The following is an 18969-nucleotide window of genomic DNA, read 5'->3' as shown; positions in this document are numbered from 1 at the left end:
GAAATGGAATTCATTGGCGCAATCGAACAAGCGGACACAATCGTGATAATGCTGCGCAATTTTTCATGACTGTATTCAATCCATTTTGTCGCTTGTTTTACGTAATGTATCAATGACGTCATCCGCTAGACGACAGTATGTCGATAAGAATGTCAACATTCTTGTGCTTCCACAATCGAACATTTAAATGACCCTCCTTGAACTGGCTTTTATCGGTTACTCACGCAAAGTTATCAATCGTCACAAAGAGAAATGTTAATTGAATGAACAAAACTCTCCGTGTTTTATCGCTGTGCGGATGTTCGATTCACCAAACGTTGCCGAAATAAGATAAAAACATACGTCAAGGACGACGGTAAGTCAAACACGTCTTGCATGTGCGTTAAACGCCTCGTGTCGGTAATAACAAACAACAATTGAAATGATAGAGAAAAAAAAGGAGAGGATGCGAATCTAACGAAACAAAATTGCTGAGCATTCAATTTCACGCGAGGTCTCGATCAGATTCATTAACAATAACAAGAATTAATTTATCATTTTTCACGGAAAAACAGGACGTTATTTAAATCTAAAAAAAAAAACCTCAATTCTACACATATTCGTCCTATAAAAGCTGAAATTCGCCTTGAAGATGAAGCAACAACGGAATTGACATTGATGTGTTGAGAATGCGAGGAACCAACCTACCCCCCCACTTTCATCAATGCAAAGCCTCGTTCGGTATGTTGATTGTCCCGTGAAAACATGAAAACACCGCCAATACGCAGTAACATAGATCGGGAACAGGAGGAAGGGGAAAAAAAAACATGTCAGTGGTATGTGCTGTAAAAAAAAAAAAAAAAACACGAAAGACAAATCAAGCGAATTAAGCCAATCCGTCCAAACATCCTTTCGTTACGAATCCAATCAAGCGATTTAAATAGAAGAAAAAAAAATTTACTTCTTTGTTTTCTCTTCGTCTATCAGAAAAGGAGAAGATTTCGTGGAAGGAAAAAACCCAAGAGAAGGAAGGAGCGCAAAAATTCGGGGAAAATGCGGTCAATGTCAGGACCGCAGGCGGGTTTTCTCCTTAGTGCGCGTTGCAGTGGTGGGCACGACATGGTACCGCCATCGTACGTACTTAATCTTTTCCACGTTTAATATTTACTAAGATCAATTCCATTTTTTGCGACTACTAGCGGGAAGGAGAATAGAGGACGTCATCAGACGGTACAAATGAGCCGTTTCCTTTACTTAAAACCTACAATTTGATTCGGCCAAAGTAAAGTCATCGGAGACGGACACGGCCATAACTCGAGAGCCAAGTACATCACACACACGTACAAATGAATTGATCCTTTTCCTGGTTATTGACCAATCGATCTCGGTTCTACTTTCCAGCATCAAATACGTTCACCGCTTATTACAATCATTTGATGTAACCTCAGCATCAAAGCAAAACCAAGTAGCGTGGGAGTGGGGATGATTGCGAAGAGGCACGGGAAAAAAAAAAAAAGAAGTAGAACTCCCGCATAAGATTAAGTCACTTCGTGGTCGTTGTCTGTCTGGCTTTGCTGGATCGATTCAGGACACAGACAAGGCGACACGGTACCTTCTCTGTCCTACAGACTTATTTTGGTTCAATTTTTGCTGTCGGCTTCATTTCCAAATGAACCGACTTTTGGCCAGAGCCAAAAACTATAACCGAGAAAAACAAAAAAAAAAACAGACTACACAGCAGGAAAAACAAAACGAGTTTGTCATGGCCTGTCTCGGAGTATTTACCAAGTACAAAACAAAAAAAAATGGGCAAACGGTACTCTTTTAGAAAGACCACAGCTATTGGAATGAGTGAGAAAGAGACACAATAAAAACGGACCAAAAAGCCAAGGACGACCTTGGTATAGAAGTGGAAAAGAGAAATAATGAAAAACACACGAGGAGAACTTGAGGAAGAAGAAGAAGAAGAACAATAAAACGAAGAACTCTAACCAGAGGCCTTCAGGAGTTGTTCTAACACTGGAGCGATTATTTGAGATAGAGCGAGCAGAAGACGCCAACAACCTAAGAAAAATGTCTTGTTTTTTTTTTTTTTTTAAACGCGTGTCGTTATCGACGCCTATCAGGTTCAGTTTTGAGTTCTCTTCAAAAACATTGAAAATTCTTTAAGTCAAGAGACGAAAGCTTGGAGCGATCCTAACTGACTACCCCACCCACAAAAATAACTCATTTGAAAATAGACAACAACAAAAAGTCTTTTGGAACCGGGAAGAAAATGCGAAGGGCATCGATGTGCATCCAAGGCCGCTAGACGCTGGTGGTAGACACTTAAAAACATGAACCAACCCTTTCGACCACGTCATAACGAGACGACGAGTCAGTCGTTTGAATTTTTTATTTAATACGAGGAGGAGTAGCCGGAAGTGAGACAACCCAGGAAAACTGTGATGGATCGTCTATTCTGATCCGTGACAAAGGTCGACAACTTTTCCGAACGACGTTGCAATGGCAAAAGTTTCACATTACCCGGTTTCGTGTTTCTTTCTATCTCTCTTTTTTTTCCCCCCTTACTATTGGACAATAAACCTACAATCGATAGTCGGCTAAGTTTTACCTGCAGTTCGCACCAGGCGACCGAAACTCCCGTTTGCGTGTCAAGCCCTCGATAGACGGTCTTGAAACTGCCACGACCAATTTCCTCCTCGAATTTGAGGAAACGTTCGTCTGGTGACGTGGCCACTGCCTGTTCTTCGTTGTCTTCAGTTGCGTGAGTCTCATCACTCTCCTCCTCTTTCTCGTGACCGTTTTCCCGATGACCACCTCCAATTGGTGGCGGATCCGTTTTGGTAATCGTTTCGAGGCTGTTCTTCTTCTCGTTTTCCTCTTTAATTTCGGGCTGCGTTTGCAGAGTGACAGGCTCCAACTCAGTTGACTTGATTTGACTGGTGACTGGCTCAGAGTCTTGGTCAGTTGATTCTTGATGGCAAAGCGTCTTTGAGATGGAGAGGTTTATCAGATCTGTGGCCAATTTACTGCTGGCTGGTGCGATCTCCTCTGCTTTATTGGAAGATGCTGGGCTTGACTCTGACATACTGCTCTGCCTCTTCACTTTGTTGAGAATACCAACTCTGGGTCTGGTTGAAACAGTGTGTGATGGGATTTTGGAAACCTTGGTGGTATGCACAACTTTGACTTGACGGTTGAGGGCTTCCACACTTTTTGAAGGCCCAGGCTTTCCAGGAATAGTAGAAGGTGGGGGCCAAGACTGCTCCATCCTACTTAATGGAGTATTGTTGGATTGTGTGTTGTTGGCGGACCTGGGTGAAACGGAAGCCAGGTGTTCTCTGCTGTTGGTCTTGATCGGGGGCCTGGAAGCAGAATTTCTGTTGTGGAGGAAGCTGCTGCTGCTGCGTGAAGGGCTCTGACTGGGGCTTCTGCCTCCCAATACCAGCTTATGGCTTGGTTCATCATACTGGCATTGAGTCTGGAAGACATTTCTTATGGTGTTGTTCATCTGACGAGTGTGAGTAGAGGGGCCCAATATTTCCCCAAGTCCTTTTTCAGACTCTTCTCTTGCTTTTGTGGCTATCCTATTAGGCATGATAGCTTTAGTTCTCGGCATATTGATGGCACTATGCACAGGCTGCTTTCTCACTAAGCACTAAATCAAGAAAAGGAGCACACAATGATTGTTATAGTGGGTTGTAAATTCGAAGTCGTTCTGCATAGTCTTTTTTACTATAGCGAGGGAAGGAAGTGGGCAGAATTCCACGAAAACGTCAAAACACAAACAAAATGTTTCACTAACGAACGGAAGCTCACTCATACCACTTACTTCGTGGATTACGGCATCGAAACTGTAACTTGCAATGTTTCCAGTTGGTCCATTTATCAGATTGTGTTTTTACGTGTGACGACGGAAAATTTCGACCATGGACACACACAACTCCACCTCTTTTTTTTTTTTTCGTCTCTCTCTCACTAGCTTTACGTACAGTTCTCACAGAGGCAAACAGCCAAGTGCTCCTGCCCTCACGAATGTCTGTACCTTTACCCAGTCTCCCACAGTCTGCTTTTGCACCAGACGGCAGTAAAAGCACATAGATAAAAATGTGTCGGTTTCAGATTTAGCCAGTCGCGACCTTAACGCCATCTAACGGTCGTAGAACATAGCAGATGTCCTTGAAGAAGAAATGTGTCCCTGGGGCTGCCCTGGGGGGTTGGAAAAATAAGCGGAAACGTCTCGATTTCCAGAGAAAAATAAATAAAAACTAATCAGATAATAACCGGTACTGTCTGGTCGATAAATACCGGATCAAAGGTTTCAGACTCAATCATGAACACCAAAACAATAAAGGAAAGAAAAGTGTTTTGCTTTGTTTTTTTGGTGGTCTCTTGGGGTGGCCGCACAGACTTCCGCGAAAAACTTTAAATTTTTCCTCCCGAGCGCGATATGCGGATTGTACAGCTCCAGCCATCACCTTGAGTGTTCCAATTCAAGGTTTTTGTTGTTTTTCCCTATGCGCCAAAATATGCGTTTGCGTTGACTCTCAAGTGCATATATCCCCGGTATTATTGGCGTTTGGCGTTACGTCACGCGTGCAAATAGATGAGAGGATTGATTGTCGCTAGCCAAGGTCATCGCAAAAACAATTTTGCTTCTTGCTACGTGCACACCAACAAAAACCGATTGGCCAAAATAAACGACATAGCCTCACGGCCTCGCGAAATACCAAATACTCAGTCTTCCGTTGAATCACCAACGGCTTGTCTGAATACAGAAAACATTTCGCCGAATCCCCCCTTCTCTTATTAAACAATAAGCCATACTCACGGTCCTCTAATAGTAACAAAACATTCACACTTTTTCTTAAAGATAGCTACACAGCTGCCCGTCACTGCATCTCGACGGAGTAAAGTGCCATTCCGATTCCAGTAGTCTACACACACACGCCAGTCGGGCGGGCGCCAGATGTAGACGACTGGCAGTGGCTTGTTGTGTCAATAATAACGACCCTTTTTTTTTTTCAAGTCCCCAGGATCAGGTGACTGACGAACTATGGAACGATATAGCCTTGAGATACGCGTCGAGCCAATAGCAGTTGAGATTCTTGTGTTTTATTTCGATTTTTCATTCTTTTTATTTGGCGCTCAAAGGTTTCCCGAAAGTTTCCGCACGATAGGTTCAAGCAAAAATATTTGCTTAAATACAACCCATTACGTCAGGTTTTGCATTCGAACGGCTCTCACAACCTTGATGAGAAACGCACACCGGAACTCTTGAAACGACACTCATGGCTGGCACACTTCCCTTTCCAGAGAATCATCCCCAAGGTTCCACTTTTTACAAGAAAAAGGAGGAACAACATCATGTGAAGTGATAGTCATTCGACACCCAGCAAGGCAAAGGGGCAAACCGTCACTTGTTTAATTTTGCTGTATCTACATACATCCCGTTCAAGGTGCTGGGTACTTTCCCTTACGCAGTACACAAACGTAACGGTAAATCAAATGTGATTAAATTCAAGTTACATTTTCCTTTAATCGTTTCTGCCTCGCTTTTGACGACGTCTGCTTCCACTCGTTGAAGGTTCCGGGTTGAATTGCCCGTCATTACGCAACCGACGGCGAATTTCTTCTGGGTCCATATCCCAATAGCGGACAACACCGCCTGAAATTTGTGAAGTTGAAAGCTCCGCTTCGTCATTATTGTTCTCTTCCGTTTCTCTCCTAAAACGGCCTCTGCTAGAAGGTAGTAGTTAAATGGTGACATCATGAATCTTGGCGATTGACGCACGTGTGGAGCATCAGCATGGAATACCTGGTTGATTGCAGTTGTTCAGGCGACCGAGAAGTAGAGCGATCACGCTTCCTTTTCTTCTTTTTTGATTTTGTGCGTTGTTGCTGCTGCTGATCTCTGCGCGAGTAAACACGGTTGCTAGGAGGGCTTCTTTGTTTGAGGGCCTTACCACGTGACGCTGAAGAGCTAGCTTCGTTTCGCTCCACCTCTTCTTCACGGTCCTCTTCGGATTCTGACAACGTAATCACCACGGGGGAAGACTGACGGACAACTTCTACGATCTCAACATCTCCGTCCTCCTCTTCATCCTCATCCGATGGTCTTCGTGCTGCATTTGAATGTCCCTGAACTGCCGAATAACTTTGTCCATCGTCTATCATCGCAGCTGAAGAAGAACCACGACCAATTCCACTGGGTCCAGGTTGAGGGGACGGGGGTAACGGAATATCAAGAGGGGCCTCGATAGAAAATTTCGTTATCCAAGTTGGAACACAAAAATTAGATTTAGCGAAATTACCACACGATGTTGTTCATTACTGAATGGTCGAGTGCCCGGCACGTCTTCATCACTAGATTCGCTGACGGCCACTTCTTCTTGTTGCAAATTGTTTCTCGGTTGGTAGTCAGCATTTTCGTCGAACCCGTACATATCGTACGGAGAGCGAGCGAACTGGAAGAACTCGTGAATGAAATGTTCAGTATATGCGCCGATGTAAGATTGAATAGCTTCACGAAAAGCTCTACTTCGAATATGAAGTTGGGTGATAAGTCTGAGAATCAGTTGTAAAACGTATGAAAGTCGATTCTCGTGGTTGACCAACAAAACATTCAATTCTCGGTTTAGCCAGGGCACAAGTCGATGTGTCATGGCAGGATTTAGTTGAAAGAATTCGGGGGTTGTTTCGCGATAGCGGCCGGTGATATCTGACAGTGGACGAACCCACAGATCTCTTTGATATGCTCGACGGCGAAAGGTACTCGTCCCAGTTAATCGACTTCTCGTGGGACGACGCTCAGTTGCATGTGGTAGCACACCTTCTTGTGCAAATTGCCTCATTGCGTAAAGTCTTTCCAGTGCTAACATTCTCCTTCTATCTGCAGTGACTGTTGTCCTATTATCAAAACCAATGTTTAACTCTGTTAAAATGAACTTTCTTGGGAGAGGGGGTTGCTTCTTGCTTAAATGTTTACCTGTAACGGAAAGGGTGATGAAGCAATTCATCAAAAAGATCAGGTTCTTGAGGTTCTACCAATGGTATTTTATGCTCATCATATTCATGATTTGGTCTCACATTATGAATGATAGAAGTGAATGCCTGTTTACACAGCGGGCATTCTGGTTTCACCTAAAAATGAGAGAAAAATATATAAGCATTTAACATATTGTTCATCTAATTATGGAGACTCATTTAATACCTTGGACCATTCTAGTAGGCAAGTAAAGCAAAACTCATGAAGGCAGTTATTAGTGTAGGACTTGTTTTCATGCCGTCCAAGACATATGGAACAGGATGAGTCTGGTGAAGATCTGCCTGAGTCTGGGGAAGATGGACAGGAAGCTGAAGGCTTTTTTGATTTGTCTATTTTTTCTAAAATCTTGCGTTTTTTTGGGACCCCACGTCTGGCATTTGAGTTCGAAGACATAACCGATTATAGAACTGTGAGAACCTGAAATGTATGGCTCGCGTGAGTTGACAGGGAAAAACTCAATGGGTTACTTGCCGAATTAGAAACCAGGATACTACATAAACCATATTTAAGATATCATAACAAGTTAACTAAACCCTTAACGCATTTGTTGATTAAGTTTCGTGCTAGAGCGTAAATACACAGTACAGTTATGATTTCAGAATTACACAATGAGAGAAAGAAAAATGAGGCAGAACGTTGCCATTCGTTGAATTTGGACGTCTTAATTTCGTAAATTAATGAAAAAACACAAGATATAAAAAAAAGTACAAATTAGTCTTTTGTAATATTTTAAACTAAGACAACACTTTCTTCAGACAAAATCAATTACTATTTGATATAATGCTGAAATCTCGTTCTAATCTGGCATTGTTCTAGCAGGTTCTAGTGTCAACGGCAGAAGAATTGGTCTGCCTACGTGGTTCCTTTTCAAATTTAAATTTTATTTGGTTGATCATTTAATTTGTGATGATTTGATGACTCATTGCCGGTTCTCAAATTCTTTTACTCGATTCCACCTGCCTTAATCAGTGTCTATCAAATTTGACTTACCTTTTTGAGAAATTCCAGTTCCACTATAAAAGTTTTTACAATTGTAAGTCACCCATGTGAATCGTTCATTCAAGTAGTCTATCCTGTCGAGAGTTGTGACGTAATTGCATAAAACATGCACTGAAGTAGACTCAGTGTCAGTTTTCTTACCAATTCATATGAAACACAAAATCAGTTTTTTTGCTTCTAACCAGCAAAATTAACCTGTCTGCTAAATTTGATTGACGGGATCGCCACCGACTCGAAGGCAGGTATGACCTTCACGCTTATTAAACGTAAAATAACTTTTCACTTAGGCGTTGGGCATGCTTAGAATAAGTAATAGCAAAATTACAGTAATAAAGAACAGAAAAAGAATAGAAAATCCTGGGATTCAAAGAGGTGTACTGAGCGAAGAACGTTGACCCGAACTAGAAATTAGAAACGAGCCAGCGACCATGAAAATGTTGGAAACATGCAAGTGTGAAACCAAGGTTGAATACTTTTTTTATGAGAAATTTGATTGGTTTGTACCAGGTGAGTGTAACATTCTTTTGTTGTTCAACGGATTTGGTTTTTGATTGCTTTAATACGAACCTATTCCATTCAGGCAGTTAGCCACAGAATTAGAATAATCATTAGGTAAACCGGCAAAATGAGGATTGCAAAATTCAGAGCCATCGCTTAGTATTACTCTTCGAGCATTTGTATAACCCGGACTTGTCGATCGGATAGGCTTGGGCACATCCAACAAGTAAAATGCCCACGTACTTTCTCGCGCCAATGAAGACGATTCTTTTTGGTTCGTTGGTTGGTTAATTGCTGCCAGTCTTTCATTTTTATCCTTCAGTTCTTCAAAGGCGGAATTCGATCGTTTAGCTGCAAGCAAGCCAGGAAGGGCAAGTCGGTTGCCTGTATGTGTGGACGAATTCCAGGGCGGGCGGTTATCTATAGAATAGTTTTTAAATAGATTTCTTTGCGCCGAGAAAGTAGGGTACATTGCGGATGATCTAATGGGGTAATAACATCGCTTATAACAAATTAAGGGGACAGAATACATAATTTGGTTCGATACAAGATTGCAACCGGCAGATGTTCTCCCAAGGGTGGGAGATCGGACGGGCTTTGAAGACATGGCACAAGTGGAATTTCTGAAGTAATTTACTATCCGTACCGTCCGTGGACAGGGCGTTTACAACTGAGACGTCTCAGTAGTACGACTGTAACTGTAAACAGACCAGACGCAACGGGAAGCAGGCTGAAAATGTTAGGCAATTTTACAACAGATGGCAATTTCATATCTAAAGGTAGTTGGCAGCTGGGCTGGACTAACAAGGCTGTCGCTTGTTACACAGATGGTTAAACGGTAGTCAAACAGGTGATCAAATTTTCGGGTAGGAATCGGAGTAGAAATCGGGGCAAACGGGGCAGAAAGCGATGTAATGGGAATTTGAAAATGGGTTTTGTAACCGGTTTTTATTTTTCCTCGCACCAACTTATAAACGAAAGCCAACCCGATAGTCCATGGGCAGAAAAATAGACGCATCGAAAATCAACACAACCCAATCTATCGGTAAACACCCGGTTCACGCGGAACCGATCCCTACAAGCTACAATACATTATACTTTACTTATACATCACCGATTCAGATTCACTTTTTTTTTCACTTCTTTATTTATTTTTATTTTCCTTCTGGCCTCGAAATTATGGTTTACACTTACTTTATTTAATTTTGAAATATTTAATATTTTTTTTTTACAACTTACAAGTTGAAGTTACAACTACAAGTTGCTATTTGTTTTATGTGGCAGTTACGCAAAAAGAAAGCAGACAAATTTTGATTTTCCACAATAATTTCTTCCTCTAGCAGTCTAGCTGTCACGTGTTGGACAACTTTTCTTGTGTTTTTCGTCATTGTTGATTTTGGGATTTAAAAAATGGTACGTCGATTATCCTGACTTGTACATGCATTCTACTTATTAATTTTCTGTTAATTAGCTACGTAGACAAGCTCGATTGCGCCGTGAATATTTATATCGGAAATCGCTAGAGGGACGTCAGAAAGCCATCCAAGACAAGAAAGATCGCTTGAGACAGGCCCTTGAAGGTTAGTTTTTATGCCACTTTATAAAACCAACCATTAATAACAAAATTATAATAATAATTTGGCAGAGGGAAGACCTATTGACACGGATCTAAAGAAGCAGGCTATTGAACTTCAAAAATCATTAGAATGGGAAGATGCTGGGCCAGAAAGAGCAGCCCTTTTGGGTGGAACCGATACAGGTTTGTTTCCTGTTTTTGTGTGTACATGTGTACCTCCATTGAATAAAGAACTGAATTTTTTTGTGCAGGTGGTGGAGGTACATCTCACATGGATGATGAATATCGCTGGGCTGGGGTAGAGGACCCCAAAATTATGATAACAACTTCCCATGATCCTTCCTCTCGTTTAAAGATGTTTGTCAAAGTACATAGACACTTATTTTAAAATTAAGTTCCAGTAATTCACTTATTTTATGTTGTTAATATTGCAGGAACTCAAGCTGGTCTTCCCGAATTCACAGAGGCTTAATCGTGGCAATTATGAAATGAAACAACTTTTGGATGCATGCAGGGCTAATAGTGTTACTGATTTCATTGTCGTTCATGAACATCGAGGTCAGCCAAACGCCATCATAATCAGCCATTTACCTTATGGTCCTACGGCGTACTTCAACGTTTCCGATGTGGTGATGCGTCACGATATTCCTGACATTGGGCCCATGTCCGAGCAGTATCCTCATCTCATATTTCACAACATGAAAACGCCATTGGGACAGCGAGTCATGAACATTCTAAAGTACGAAGTGTCCTTTTAAAATTTTAACTAGCCGTTTGAAGAAATAATTTGTTTATTTGAAATTTACAGGTATCTTTTCCCTGTTCCGAAAGAAGACAGTAAACGAGTTATTACGTTCGCCAATCATGATGATTTCATTTCATATCGGCATCACACTTACAAAAAAGGCGAGGCAGGCAAAGGCATTGAACTAAAGGAAGTTGGCCCCCGTTTCCAATTGCGACGTAAAATATTGGTTTTTCAGTTTTTTTTTACTATGTTGACCGACCTTTTGTTTTCCATAGTATATGATTTGAAATTGGGAACTATCGACCAGGCTGATGCGGCTGACACGGAATGGGCATACAGGCCATACATGAACACGACGAAGAAGAGAAGATTTCTTTCAGATGACGATGGTTGGAAAGCTTGATTGAACTTGATTTATAAATTTAAAAATGAAATAAGTACACGCGGTGAAAAAGATTGGTGCGTTCATAATGGTCATTTTAATAACTCATGTGACTAGCACAAGAACTTATGAATAGTATGTGAACTGACAGATGTTTTAAGAAGTAGGTAAATTTGGACTATTCGCCCAGATTAAGAGTAGGAAACAGTGTAGAGAAGACAATTTAAATTCAAGTTCTTTTATCTTCGTAGCGAAAAAAAAAATATATAATTGGGCGTTTCAAGATGATTCCACTCCATCACGAGAAAATCACAAGATAGTGCACTGTGGGAATAGAATTAGCTCATTAAAATGTTCACTATAAAATCTAACTATCTCAATTACATCTTTCTTTTTTGATGACTGAGGCGGCGGCGAGCGCTGACCTGTAGCTGGTGACTGTTGCGAGGAAGCTGCTGAAGTTTCTCTTTCGACTGTCTCGGCCTCAGCCTCGGCCGCATGCCTCTCTTCTAGTTGCAACTGACGAGCCAACTCCAAACTGTTCAGTTGAGAAAACAAATTCTATAATATAGTTCCCTTCAACTCTTATTATAATCGTCTGTGACTTACTCTCTCTGTTCCTGGGAGGTCCTTTCATTTTCGGTTAATGTTTTAGCAACATCCTCTCCTACATCCCCGACGACTTCTTCTTGAACAGCTGCTGGCTGGTCTTGCTGTTGCTGCTCCTCTTGGAGAGACAAGGCCACTAAGAAGCTAAACCAAAAGGATTTCAAGAACACATTAAACCCGGCTCCACATTAAATACACACAAAAAAACAGTATTTGAGACTACTCATGGTCAATCTGTTGCTCGGCGGTCAGTTGAGCAGAAGCATTCGGAGAGGCTGATTCACCGCTTGGTGCGAGTTCAGGTTTAGGTGGCACTGTGCGGAAATGACTATCAACAAACTGACCATCTCCATCGATGCTGCAAAGAGTTTCCCATACGACACTGGGTTCACCGAGAAATCCTTGGTCTGTAACCAGCTGCAACAATTCCTTTTGGTGCTGTAACATGGTAATTGTTTTAAAGTTAGCATAATTGTAGCAACCAGCGCACTGAAATAAAAATACCTTATAGATCGTACTGAAATGGTTGTTACGGAAAAGCACACCAATCTCATCATCTTCCATTGAGGTAATAAGCTCGCTAAGTCCATGATACGTCAGCTGGGAAGCGCTTCGCTCCAAAAAATTTTCAATAACCAAGGCTTCAAGTACAGCATTCTCGTCGTTGGAACACTTTTGACTGATGACCTTTTCAACAAGCTGATTATATCCGGCTTGACCTGATAAAAAACACGATTGAATCATTTGTAATTTGAAACAGAACATTCAACGAAAATTGCAAAAATGAACTTACCGACAGCCGAGACTACTTCTGGTGCCTGAGGATCGACCAGCCAACCGTGAAAAAGGGGAACACGAAGCAAGTCAAAAATGATGCATTCGGGCGTGTACTCGAAGTCACGAACGCCAGTAAACTTGACATTAACATCCAAACCGGTCTGCAGCTTGGGCAGGACAGCCATGGCGTCATGCATGTTCTGTTCATAATTAAGTCGTACCTCCCCACTCAAGTTCTTAGGAACACTTTCCAACATCGCATCACCAATGTGCTCCATCAGTTTGGCGGCAGCAACGATTTCGGAATGAGCTGGAAGAGTGATCTGGCGTCGTAGCAACAGAACATTGATGATTGCAACCAGCGGGCAAGGACCGTTCTCGTTTTGGGTTACAATTCCTACGTTCTTGTCCTTAAACTGTATGTTTTTGATATGATGAAGCATATCAGCAGGCGGAGTGGTATTCACTTTAGCGGAAGGCGAAGTTGTAGCAATAGGTAGTGTTGATGGAGGTGTGGGACTTCTAACTTCAATATCATGGTTTACTGGCGGATCTTCCATTTCACTCGTTGTCACAATTTCTGAATAGATAGCCTCTTCTACCGGATTGCAGGACTGAACTGGCTCTTCACTTACAGGTTTTTCAGCTATCTCTTCCTTTCTTATCTCGAGGGGTTCTGTGGGTTGATTGATATGGTTATCTTCTTTATCTACCTCTACATTTGAGGAAACCGTTGGTTCTTTTTCAATATCTTTTTCGGATTCCGTTTCGGTCGAACATTGGGCTGCATTAATCTCAATCTCAGGAATGGGATTTTCTTGTTCTCGTTCCGCTTGCAAATCAGAAACGTTTTCTACTTCCAATACTGCCTCTATTACTTGGGTCGGCTTGTCATGATTCTCCAAAACAATATCTTGAACCGTTTCATGGTCTCCATCAGTATAAGTTTCTTGGAATGGAATATTTTTCTGTTCCTCAGGTTCCTGTTCGGATACTTTTTCTTTACTTTCTGTAGCGTTAGCCTCTGTATGGCATGCATCGTCTCCTCTCTGCTCAATTTCCTGGAATGATAGTTCTGATAATTTCTGTTCAATGCCTTCTATTTCTTCTTCAAAGTTTTCCTGATCTTCAGTTGACTGTTTACTTTCAACCATCCGGATTTCTTCTTTAAGAATTTCTGTCTGCTCAACCATATGTAGTTCTTGTTGTCCAGTACATGCTCTGCCATCATTGCCATCATCACCATTCCCATCTTCTTTTCCCATTAGGTTCCCTTGAGGCTTTTCTTCTGTCTCCTGGTGGTCAATCTGTTTGTCATGGGTTGGTGCATCTTCTACCAGTTTGTTTCCCTGTTTTGGAATTTCTTCCTGTTGGCCAGTAGATGATGTGCCATCATCACCATCAGCATCTTTTTTTTCCATAATGTTCTCTTCAGGTTTTTCACTGGTTTCCTGGTGGCCAATATGTATGTCAGCTGATGGTTCCATTTCAACCAAGTTTGTTTCATCTTTAGTCACTTCTTTGTTATTCATGTTTTTTTCTTCAAGTTGATCAATACACACCTTGCCATCATTTTCACCTTCTGTTTCTGCTTTCAACTGGCTCTTTTCAATGCTTTCTTCTTCTGTGTTCTTATTGTGCTGTGCTGGTGATGCTACATTTTCAGCCATAGAGAATTCTTGTTCAGGGATTTTTTCTTGTTCAATCTTTTCAGTATTTTGGTTATCTGCAGATGTTCTACTATCATTTCCAAGATCTCCTTCTCCATCATCTGTCATGAGCAGGTTTTTTTCAATGCTTACTTCTCTGTCTTCACAGTTGAGCTGCTCATCTGTTGATTGTACATTTTTAGCCCTATTGGCTTCTGCTTCTTCTGTCATCTCTTTATCAACCTTGTCAATGACTTGTTCTCTAGGAGAGGAATTGTCAAATTCAAGGTGTTCTGGGCGGGGCTGTTCTTTGACTTCTACTTGAGGAGCTGTTTGTTCTACTTCTTTTGCATTTTCAGAACTTTGACTCTCTGACTGTACTACCCAATTAGGTGAAGTCGAGGTTACATGTTCCATGGCTTGAAAGGATAACTCGACTTTTAGTCGTGCCTATTGAAATTCAAAACAAGGTTAAGTAACTTGAATGTCATGTGCTTTCAAACTAGTTTTCAGTTTTGTTACTTAGATGAGAGACCAAATATTGTGAAACACTATCGAAGAGACGATTCTGAGCGTAGGGCGAGGAGCTGAAACACCACAAATCTATCTCAAATGGGCGATTTTAATGCAGTACACACTAACGTCCATGGAATTTCTCTACTCCCATAAGATCTTTACCTTGGCAGCTGATGAATCAGATACCAGCGTTGACAGTCAGGATTAAAACTCTGTTTTTTCTTAACCAAGGAGAAATGAGACAAAAAAATTAATATTTTTCAGTAAATTTGAGATGGAATCATATATTTCAATTCCGAGTGTTATTTTCAAGATTTTAAAATAAAACAAATCGTGAATTCGGTGTCAAATAAAGCTAAGAAATTTCGGGTGTAGGTGGCGCAACTGTGTTAAACGTTGTTTTCATTTTCAACTTTTTTTTATCGAGTTTTGACATTGAATTGTTTCCGCAAATCCACATGTCCTTATGATTCCTTTCACTTTCTTGTATGGCTTGCATCTACAGTAGCTTGCGTAAATCATGCGTTGATATTTGACCCAACCTTTTACGAGTTTTTCTTAAGCAATATCAATGGCTTTTCTGTCGAGACGATCCGTAGCATGTGAAAGTAATAGGCATTCATATCAGGATCTGTCGTTAGCACACTCGCAGCTTTTGTTAAGTGACAGCCACAGTAGCACTGATTCTCCAATCAGTCATGATGCTGAACAATGCCCACAGAACAAAACAGAAAAAACAAAAGAGCCAGAAGATGGAGACAGAGTGAAAACCAAGCTCATCAGTATGTGGAACAATGTCCGCTACAGTTGGAACTTCAAGAGTAAAGCTCATTTTGCAAAGGATTCTCCCATCTGGTTACTTGGCCGAATTTATCACCAATCACTCAAGACTGATGATAGCACAAGTTTACCTACAAACAATTTTGAGGCTCTAAAGAATGATTTCTACTCAAGGATCTGGTAAATTACATTTTAGTTTGTTATCTACTTTTATTATTACTAATTTTGATTATCTAGGTTGACTTACCGCAAAGAATTTCCTGTTTTAAATGGTTCCTATTACACTAGTGATTGTGGCTGGGGCTGCATGCTTCGAAGTGGACAAATGTTGTTGGCCCAGGCCCTAGTCTGTCATTTCTTGGGCCGTGACTGGAGGTGGAATGAAAATGGAGCACAAGAACAGCAGACTCTACAAGAGTCTCTCCATAGAATGATTATTCAATGGTTTGGAGATAAACCTTCACCAGCATGTCCACTGTCCATTCATCAAATGGTCTCACAAGGTCACATATCAGCAGGGAAAAGACCAGGAGACTGGTACGGACCATCATCTGTATCTTACATAATCAAGTAATTTTTTTGATAAAGTCTACCCCTAGTTTGGATACCTTTGAACAGTCAACACAATTTATGTTGTAGGCAAATTTTAGAAAGAGCCACAGACACCTACCCTGAGCTTGATACATTGAGAGTTTATGTTGCTCAGGATTGCACAGGTATTGATGTCATAAATTGGAATTCAAGTCAGGTTCCAAGAAACTATTGTTCCTGCAGTTTATTTAGACGATGTCAAGCAATCCTGTTCAAAAACATGCAATTATGAGTACGACGACGCCGAATATGAAATGATCGATGATCAATGGAAGTCGCTGGTGCTTCTCATCCCTCTACGATTAGGCGGAGAACGGATGAATCCTACTTATGATTCTTGTCTTAAGGTTCTTCGCCTAATATATTATCCCATGTACCCGTATTACAGTTATTAACTCGATCGTATTTTTAGGGCCTTTTGTCGCTGGAACAGTGCATTGGCATAATAGGCGGTAAACCGAAGCACTCTCAATACTTTATTGGTTGGCAAGGTACATTGACAACAACTCTTTCCATTATTTTTTGTTGGAAAGGCTAAATCATTCTACTTGTTCAAATAGATGATTATCTCATTCATTTGGATCCACACCATTGCCAAGAAATGGTAGACGTGCTCATCCCTAATTTTCAACTAAAATCTTTTCATTGTCACGAACTTCGTAAAACTTCCTTGAAGCAAGTCGATCCTTCCTGTTGCGTTGGATTCTACCTACGATCTCAGAGAGACTTTGAAGAGTTCCGTCGCAACGTCCAGCATTACCTTGTGCCGACACAGAACAAGGGTGACTACCCAATCTTTGTATTCAGTAACGGAAGTAGTCCCCACCTTGACGACGCTTGGTTCCACCAAGATGAGGACAGTCTATCTCCAGCAGCAAGTCAGCCGTCAAGTAGCGGTCCAGCTACCGTTGGCGATAACTATCTTGACGATTTTGAATTCCTCTGAAATTCTTTGGACACGAGACAAACATTTTGAAACCACGTTGTATCTTGACAGTACCACCAGATTCTTGTAACTGCCTACTTATTATCTAACTAAGATCGGACCTTTATTCCTTCACCCTATTGTACAGAATATCGAATACAACGTCTACGTTGAAAACATTAACCACGAGTGCCGAAACAAACCAAGTTTGTACGCATCGAAGAAATAAAATAAAAAATTCTTTAGTCTGCTTCAAGTGCAGTGAAGCTTCTCGGACTGGAATGAGGTGTTCGTAGAGGGCTACCAATGCTGAAAACTTCTTCAATAGAAACAGAACCGAATGGAATGAAGAGATCGGATGATACTTGCTCCTCGTACACTTCAGATTGGGAACAAGTCGCTGTGAATTCGTAAGAATGTTGTTCCTGTCCTTCGATGGAAGGTGCAATTACATCTGAATAGAACTGCTCTTCATACGTGTCTTCAGTGGATGTAAAACCAGGACCCAAGACATCAGAAGATGGCTGCTCATCGTCCACAGACTGGTTAGAAACTGTGGTCATCGTTACTGGTGAATTGTCGAGTGCTGGTTTTGTCCGTCTTAAAGAACTCCGCCTCCTTGCTGGCTGATTATGATTCTCATGGATCCTCTCTGTTAAATGCAATACTTTAAAGATGAAGAAGCACAAAAATAATTGAAAAATTGGTGAACCTATTCCACATTCTTGGCTACTGTTCATTAACTGTCTGCTATGACTTTTCGGCCAGACAGTGAACAGTTCAGGATCGGCAAAAGGAACAGATTTTTCACAAATTTGGCACGGTTCTCCTCCTTGAATAGTCCGCAAAACGAAAGCTCCAATGGGACCACCAACTCTTGTCGGAACGTGAAGATTACGAGCATTTTCACAGCAGCCACTTAGCCGGGCATGCCGAACGCCATCAATGAAGAAGGTCAGACTAAAAGTGAATCCCGGCTGACGTCGGGATACGATGGCAAAATCTTCTCCGATATGTAAATCTGCTGCAAACACGAGAGCGTTTGCGCCACCTAGTGGTTGCTGTTCTATTCGGATGTTATGCATCCGGCTGCTGGCGGATGGAATGGCCGTCTTATTGCAACTTCCTGGTCGTGGCTTGGATGGATTACCGGTGAACTGAAACCACAAAACACATCTAGGAGCTTTAGGTTGCTTAGGTTGTGAATGATTAACATTCAAGTGTTTCCGGTCCGGATATGTGCTTGGACGATTGAAGGCCACTACCGTCGGATTGCAGGTACTAGACGGAACAAATTTACGCCACCAGGCGTAATGAGCACTTCGCTGTTGAAGCCACTCTTCCACGTGATCAATCTAAACAGATTACATAAAGTGCACCGAGTGTTTTAGCTGAAATTTGACTTGAAAACTCACCTCGTTGACAGGTTTATTATTACGGATTGTGATTTTGACTGCTGGAGTTGTTGTTTGAGATTTTTTCTTGATTTTCTTCTTATTATTCTTACCCCTCTTGCTGTTGTAGGTTGCAGATGTCGGTTTCGACGGTGTGCCGTTGATCTGGTCGACAAGTAACGAAGCAAAACTAACTGTCAAACTCTCGACTGGCTGACGATAGGAACTAATGGCGCTTCTGGTCCGCCGTGAAGAGGATTTGACGATTGGCCGAATTCGATGAATTGGCGAAGATTCAGACGTCGAAGTGTGATTCATCTCCCGCTGAAGATGAACCCAACGTTCCACTAAATCGGACGGTGTCGTTGTCCTGGGCGATGAAGACGAGATGGGAGGGTCGTCCTTCATACCAAAATGCCAGCCCCCACAACGAAATGGACAAGACACAAAGGGTTCACGTCTCTTTGTCAACTACGTAACAAACCTTAGACATCC

General features: G+C 41.6%; 6 protein-coding genes across 11 annotated transcripts; 2 read left to right on the top strand and 4 right to left on the bottom strand.

The window, feature by feature from the left end:
• Positions 1-2280: 2280 nt before the first annotated feature.
• On the bottom strand, positions 2281-4910 carry LOC123473868 (serine/threonine-protein kinase WNK-like). The gene has a single exon (XM_045175444.1). It carries the CDS (start codon positions 3599-3601, stop codon positions 2378-2380), a length of 1224 nt encoding a protein of 407 aa, XP_045031379.1. The 5' UTR covers positions 3602-4910; the 3' UTR covers positions 2281-2377.
• A 474-nt stretch (positions 4911-5384) lies between these two features.
• On the bottom strand, positions 5385-7654 carry LOC116925427 (E3 ubiquitin-protein ligase Topors). Of its 4 annotated transcripts, XM_032932134.2 has the most exons (6): positions 7502-7649; positions 7196-7447; positions 6971-7125; positions 6297-6891; positions 5801-6237; positions 5385-5724 (listed from the first exon to the last, which is right to left on the bottom strand). In XM_032932134.2, the coding sequence occupies exons 2-6, from the start codon at positions 7421-7423 to the stop codon at positions 5520-5522; spliced, it is 1620 nt and encodes a 539-aa protein (XP_032788025.1). In that variant the 5' UTR covers positions 7424-7447; positions 7502-7649; the 3' UTR covers positions 5385-5519. The 4 variants fall into 4 exon arrangements, with proteins under 4 accessions (XP_032788025.1, XP_032788024.1, XP_032788026.1 ...); XM_032932133.2 differs by having other exon boundaries at positions 7196-7654; XM_032932135.2 differs by having other exon boundaries at positions 5385-5721; positions 7196-7654.
• Positions 7655-9803: 2149 nt separating this feature from the next.
• Positions 9804-11307, top strand: LOC123473871 (U3 small nucleolar ribonucleoprotein protein IMP4-like). The gene is made up of 7 exons (XM_045175448.1): positions 9804-9940; positions 9999-10107; positions 10173-10286; positions 10355-10470; positions 10538-10842; positions 10912-11066; positions 11127-11307. Exons 1-7 carry the CDS (start codon positions 9938-9940, stop codon positions 11252-11254), a joined length of 930 nt encoding a protein of 309 aa, XP_045031383.1. The 5' UTR covers positions 9804-9937; the 3' UTR covers positions 11255-11307.
• Positions 11308-11311: 4 nt separating this feature from the next.
• Positions 11312-14933, bottom strand: LOC116925411 (ubiquitin carboxyl-terminal hydrolase MINDY-1). 2 transcript variants are annotated; one of them, XM_032932106.2, is made up of 7 exons: positions 14791-14933; positions 12636-14718; positions 12347-12561; positions 12066-12280; positions 11843-11992; positions 11618-11771; positions 11312-11557 (listed from the first exon to the last, which is right to left on the bottom strand). In XM_032932106.2, exons 2-7 carry the CDS (start codon positions 14683-14685, stop codon positions 11543-11545), a joined length of 2799 nt encoding a protein of 932 aa, XP_032787997.2. In that variant the 5' UTR covers positions 14686-14718; positions 14791-14933; the 3' UTR covers positions 11312-11542. The 2 variants fall into 2 exon arrangements, with proteins under 2 accessions (XP_032787997.2, XP_032787998.2); XM_032932107.2 differs by having other exon boundaries at positions 11843-11986.
• Positions 14934-15077: 144 nt separating this feature from the next.
• LOC116925438 (cysteine protease ATG4C) lies at positions 15078-17263 on the top strand. Its single transcript, XM_032932147.2, has 6 exons — positions 15078-15744; positions 15802-16134; positions 16204-16280; positions 16339-16502; positions 16568-16646; positions 16716-17263. Exons 1-6 carry the CDS (start codon positions 15356-15358, stop codon positions 17099-17101), a joined length of 1428 nt encoding a protein of 475 aa, XP_032788038.1. The 5' UTR covers positions 15078-15355; the 3' UTR covers positions 17102-17263.
• LOC116925435 lies at positions 17183-18882 on the bottom strand. Of its 2 annotated transcripts, XM_032932145.2 has the most exons (3): positions 18496-18882; positions 17793-18435; positions 17183-17732 (listed from the first exon to the last, which is right to left on the bottom strand). In XM_032932145.2, exons 1-3 carry the CDS (start codon positions 18880-18882, stop codon positions 17323-17325), a joined length of 1440 nt encoding a protein of 479 aa, XP_032788036.2. In that variant the 3' UTR covers positions 17183-17322. The 2 variants fall into 2 exon arrangements, with proteins under 2 accessions (XP_032788036.2, XP_032788035.2); XM_032932144.2 differs by having other exon boundaries at positions 17183-18435.
• Between the last annotated feature and the right edge of the window lie 87 nt (positions 18883-18969).

Source organism: Daphnia magna, linkage group LG6 (assembly GCF_020631705.1).
Source record: "Daphnia magna isolate NIES linkage group LG6, ASM2063170v1.1, whole genome shotgun sequence".
NCBI lineage: Eukaryota > Metazoa > Arthropoda > Branchiopoda > Diplostraca > Daphniidae > Daphnia > Daphnia magna.
This window is presented reverse-complemented; position numbering and strand designations above follow the sequence as displayed.

Bases quoted from the DNA above. Each gene is read 5' to 3' on its own strand.
- LOC123473868 (XM_045175444.1), bottom strand. From the start codon at position 3,601: ATGCCGAGAACTAAAGCTATCATGCCTAATAGGATAGCCACAAAAGCA.
- LOC116925427 (XM_032932133.2), bottom strand. From the start codon at position 7,423: ATGTCTTCGAACTCAAATGCCAGACGTGGGGTCCCAAAAAAACGCAAG. The intron at 7,126-7,195 runs GTATTAAATGAG...TCTCATTTTTAG, and splicing joins GCCTACTAGAATGGTCCAAG to GTGAAACCAGAATGCCCGCT. The intron at 6,892-6,970 runs GTAAACATTTAA...TTTTGATAATAG, and splicing joins CATCACCCTTTCCGTTACAG to GACAACAGTCACTGCAGATA.
- LOC123473871 (XM_045175448.1), top strand. The intron at 10,843-10,911 runs GTACGAAGTGTC...TGAAATTTACAG, and splicing joins CGAGTCATGAACATTCTAAA to GTATCTTTTCCCTGTTCCGA. The intron at 11,067-11,126 runs GTAAAATATTGG...TGTTTTCCATAG, and splicing joins CCCCCGTTTCCAATTGCGAC to TATATGATTTGAAATTGGGA.
- LOC116925411 (XM_032932106.2), bottom strand. From the start codon at position 14,685: ATGGAACATGTAACCTCGACTTCACCTAATTGGGTAGTACAGTCAGAG. The intron at 11,993-12,065 runs GTAGTCTCAAAT...GAAATCCTTTTG, and splicing joins GAGCAACAGATTGACCATGA to GTTTAGCTTCTTAGTGGCCT. The intron at 11,772-11,842 runs GTAAGTCACAGA...TCAACTGAACAG, and splicing joins ACCTCCCAGGAACAGAGAGA to TTTGGAGTTGGCTCGTCAGT.
- LOC116925438 (XM_032932147.2), top strand. From the start codon at position 15,356: ATGGCTTTTCTGTCGAGACGATCCGTAGCATGTGAAAGTAATAGGCAT. The intron at 16,503-16,567 runs GTTCTTCGCCTA...TCGTATTTTTAG, and splicing joins CTTATGATTCTTGTCTTAAG to GGCCTTTTGTCGCTGGAACA. The intron at 16,647-16,715 runs GTACATTGACAA...TTGTTCAAATAG, and splicing joins ATACTTTATTGGTTGGCAAG to ATGATTATCTCATTCATTTG.
- LOC116925435 (XM_032932144.2), bottom strand. From the start codon at position 18,882: ATGAAGGACGACCCTCCCATCTCGTCTTCATCGCCCAGGACAACGACA. The intron at 18,436-18,495 runs GTGAGTTTTCAA...TAATCTGTTTAG, and splicing joins ATAATAAACCTGTCAACGAG to ATTGATCACGTGGAAGAGTG.